General features: G+C 56.4%; 1 protein-coding gene across 1 annotated transcript; it reads left to right on the top strand.

Moving 5' to 3' along the window:
* Positions 1 to 1,669: 1,669 nt before the first annotated feature.
* LOC127752059 (high affinity copper uptake protein 1-like) lies at positions 1,670 to 3,209 on the top strand. The gene is made up of 5 exons (XM_052276588.1): positions 1,670 to 1,832; positions 1,925 to 2,054; positions 2,135 to 2,271; positions 2,494 to 2,592; positions 2,884 to 3,209. Exons 2-5 carry the CDS (start codon positions 1,971 to 1,973, stop codon positions 3,089 to 3,091), a joined length of 528 nt encoding a protein of 175 aa, XP_052132548.1. The 5' UTR covers positions 1,670 to 1,832; positions 1,925 to 1,970; the 3' UTR covers positions 3,092 to 3,209.
* Positions 3,210 to 3,650: the final 441 nt, after the last annotated feature.

Genomic DNA, 3,650 nt, shown 5'->3' on the forward strand with positions numbered 1-3,650 from the left:
GGGGGGAGGCGCTCGGCTCGGCTCGGCTCGCGCAACGTTGCCAGGCCGGCTCGGCTCGGCTCGCTCCTCGCTCGGCGTCGCGGCGAGTGCTGACGAAGCGGGGAGAGCGGTGCCGCGGCCGCGACGGAGTGTCCACACGACTTGGCGGATGGGATGGGACGGAACGGGAACGCGACGAGCCCCCACCCGCCCCGTCCGCGTGTGTGTGTGCGTCTGCAACGCCACGCCGTCACTTCCTAGCCCAACCCCTCCTCACCTGCGGGTCGTCCTCACTGCGCCATGGTCCACAACACGAGTCTTCTCGTCCTGTGCTATCTGCCAGCAGTTGTTCACGACGTGACGGCCGTCCACGCGGACGCCGCGGGGCGTGGTCGGGCGGAGGACAAAATAATCTTTACGCTGCTCGGCAATGCAATGGAGCGACGCGGCGAGGACGCCTCCCTCCTCCGCGACCAGCCGGGTCGGAGCCCTGGCACAGACTGGCGGCGGCGGGGCGTGGCGGGGCGCGGCGCGGCGGAGAAGGAGGGGAGGGGGAGGACGGAGATGCGGGCGAGAGGGGAGGGATGGGGGGGAGGGGCGTGAGGAGAGGGCAACGCTCGGCGCTGCCGCGGCCACCACCTCCGCCCCCTTTTGACTACCTGGGCGGATATCCCCAGAAACACTATACTGAGACTGGCCTTTTCAAAGGCAGCATAGGAGTTCACAGGTGAGGGGGAAATGGGAGAGCGGAAAAGTCGGACCTGCTGAGGCTGGTCCTAACTCAGGCAGCAGACGACGCACGGAAGGGCCTCTCGCTCGCACTCATGCACACTGCACTATCTCCATCTCCATCCCTCTCCGGGGATCCGAAAGCGGATGTGAGTGAGAGGGCGCTATTGCCCGGAACAGGCACCTCACTCCAGCTATACCGCTTTCGGACGCCATGTGGGCATCCGATCCCCGTCCAGCTGGTGCAGGTGTGCAGGTGGTGCAGGGCTCTACTCTGGTCCCGACCGGAACCCACAAGGTGACGCTTCGCCCTCGGGATCCAGCTCTTAAGGAAGACGTGGTTCTCAAGAAGACCTCAGTGTGACCCCTTTATGACTTACGTGGTCACGATTCTTGCACTTATGACCTCACTTGTGACCTCAAAAGTGCAAGAATCCTGACCTCATAGAAGTCACAATGAGGTCTTCGTGAGAAAAACGTTTTCCTGGGGCTCCAGCAGCAGAGCGCCACACCGCGACAAATAACGTGCAGGAAAACTCGAGTCGTGAACCCAATAAACCACACCCTACCCCCGCCACAAACGCGAACCACGAGTGTCAAAAGAGAGTGAGTGGCTGCCGAAGCCACCGCGGTCAGTGTCACGCTGCCGTCAGTCAGATCCCAACAACAAGTACTCAGACTCGCCCCTCGCGGGGATTTAGCTGATCCTGAGGGGACTCTAGACTCTGATTGCTCTGATTACAGCGTGTCCTTGGGTTCCTCGAGGGGGAGAGGAGTGGCCGGGGTCGTCGGTGTGTCGTCAGGGCGCGTGCCGTGTGCGGTGTGGTGTGATCGCGGGCTCGGGCTCGGGCGTCCTTGTCCAGGTCCAGGTCGCCGCCGACGGGGCGGTGCGGTGGTGGTGAGGGCACGGCGGCGGGGAGATAGGGCGGCAGATTCGCGAGGAATCCGTCGGGCCTGACGGTCGACGGCGGCGTGGCCGATAAGGCCGAGGAGGGGCGGAGGGGCGGGGACAGCAGCTGTAATCAGGCCGCGCAGCAGAGCCTGGCAGAGCAGCGCAGGTGCACCTCACCTCGGCCAGTCCTCAGAGTCCTCCCCACACCGGCGGTCAGCTGATAGCCGCTCAGGTGAGCCCCCCTGGCGACGCCCCGCGACACCCGCCAGCACACCAGCCGCACGCTCTCCGACCCTCCCCCTTGCTTTCGACTGCCCCATCCAGGAACCCGCCCGCACCGGCCGACACACGGACCACGACGCCAGCCACCATGAACATGGACACGACCCCCATGCCCATGGACATGAGCACCCCGATGGACATGAGCGGGGGTAGCGGGAGCCACATGATGATGGTAAGGCGGCACCGGCACCGGGACCTGCAGTAAGCTGCGTCCACGAACAGGCCCTCGATGAAGCCCCCTGGCTTTTGCAGAAAATGTGGTTCCACGGCGGCACCATGGAGATGGTCGTGTTCGACTTCTGGAAGGTGACCGACGACGGAAGCATGGCGTACTCGTGGTTCATCATCTTCGTCCTCGCCTTCCTGTACGAGGGCCTCAAGTACTACAGGTAGGCGAGGTCGCGAGTCACGGCGGCTTGCTCGGGGATTCCCTGGCCGGTCGGCGCCAGCGGGGCCACGTCGCACGTCGGTTCGGCGGACGACTCGACTTTGAACATTCAGAACAATGCCAATGAGAACGGTGTAGTCAAGATGTAACAATGTGTTCAGCGAAGGGCTTGTGATTAGTGCTGTTACGTACAAGGAGGTACCATTTCTCATTGTGGCTCCAGGGACTACCTGTACGGGAGGCACGCGCGGAACTCGGCCCTGCAGGCCGCCCGGGACACCAGCAGACTGGCACTCGACAAGAACGCCGACCTCCACAAGAGGTGAGATCGGCCCCAAAGAGATGTCGACTTCGAGGTCACATGGAACTGTCCTGAATTTGTCACCCGAATCCGCAAAGAACACAAATGCACATATTCATTGATATTCTCTAGCTGGGTCGTATGAAAATTGCATTGATATTCTTTATGAGAAGCGGGATACGTTTTTACCGCACTTTCTATGCGTCATCTGAACGCAAAGGATATACTGAGTTGGGCATGATTAATACTGTATACCATAAAATGAAGGAATATCAGAGAACAGCAGTAAAGTTGATATTATTATTGTTGTAGCTGGAGCGGGACCGTGTTCACCCCCTTCCACTTGCTCCAGACCTTCCTGCACGCTCTGCAGTACTTTGTGTCCTACCTTCTCATGCTCATCTTTATGACGTACAACTCGTGGCTGTGCTTGGCCGTCATACTCGGCGGCTCCTGTGGCTTCTTCTTCTTCGGCTGGAAGAAGGAGAGCTCCATCGACATCACCGAGCACTGTCATTAAATCGACTTTGGAGCCACAGAATTGAATTTATCTCTGCTGCAAAGTGGCTTAACATACATAATAACAAATACCTCCCAAAGTTGGATTGTGTAAATAAAGTTGAAGGAGGACAAACAAACTTCCTTCTTTATTTAAAATTCATCACATTTCAACAATCCTAACAGCATCATAATTTTAACAAAAACAAGGCTTAAGAGTTTGGAGTGACCCTTTCCAATGTATCTGTTAGAAACAATCTCACAAAATTATAACACTGTAGGCAGGAGCCAGCAGAAAAAAAAAATATCAGGAGGTTTTTCTACATAAGAATTTTGCTGTGAAAATCAACAACTCATGTAACAAGCATGGACTATTTAAAAGATGTAACAAAAATGTAGAAAGGTTCCATCGAATTGCCAAAAATGTGTCTGTACAGAAAAATTCCAGTCAGGAAAATAAAATTTTTGAAAGAACGAATTCAAAAGAAAGTGCAATTTTGCTTTAACTCTACATAGTGAGTCACTAATGCAATGTTCAATGGATAGAGCAGTACACAGAAATAATAATTAAAATGAAATAA

Source organism: Frankliniella occidentalis, unplaced genomic scaffold (genome assembly GCF_000697945.3).
Source record: "Frankliniella occidentalis isolate FOCC.00 unplaced genomic scaffold, Focc_3.1 Scaffold3548, whole genome shotgun sequence".
Lineage (NCBI taxonomy): Eukaryota > Metazoa > Arthropoda > Insecta > Thysanoptera > Thripidae > Frankliniella > Frankliniella occidentalis.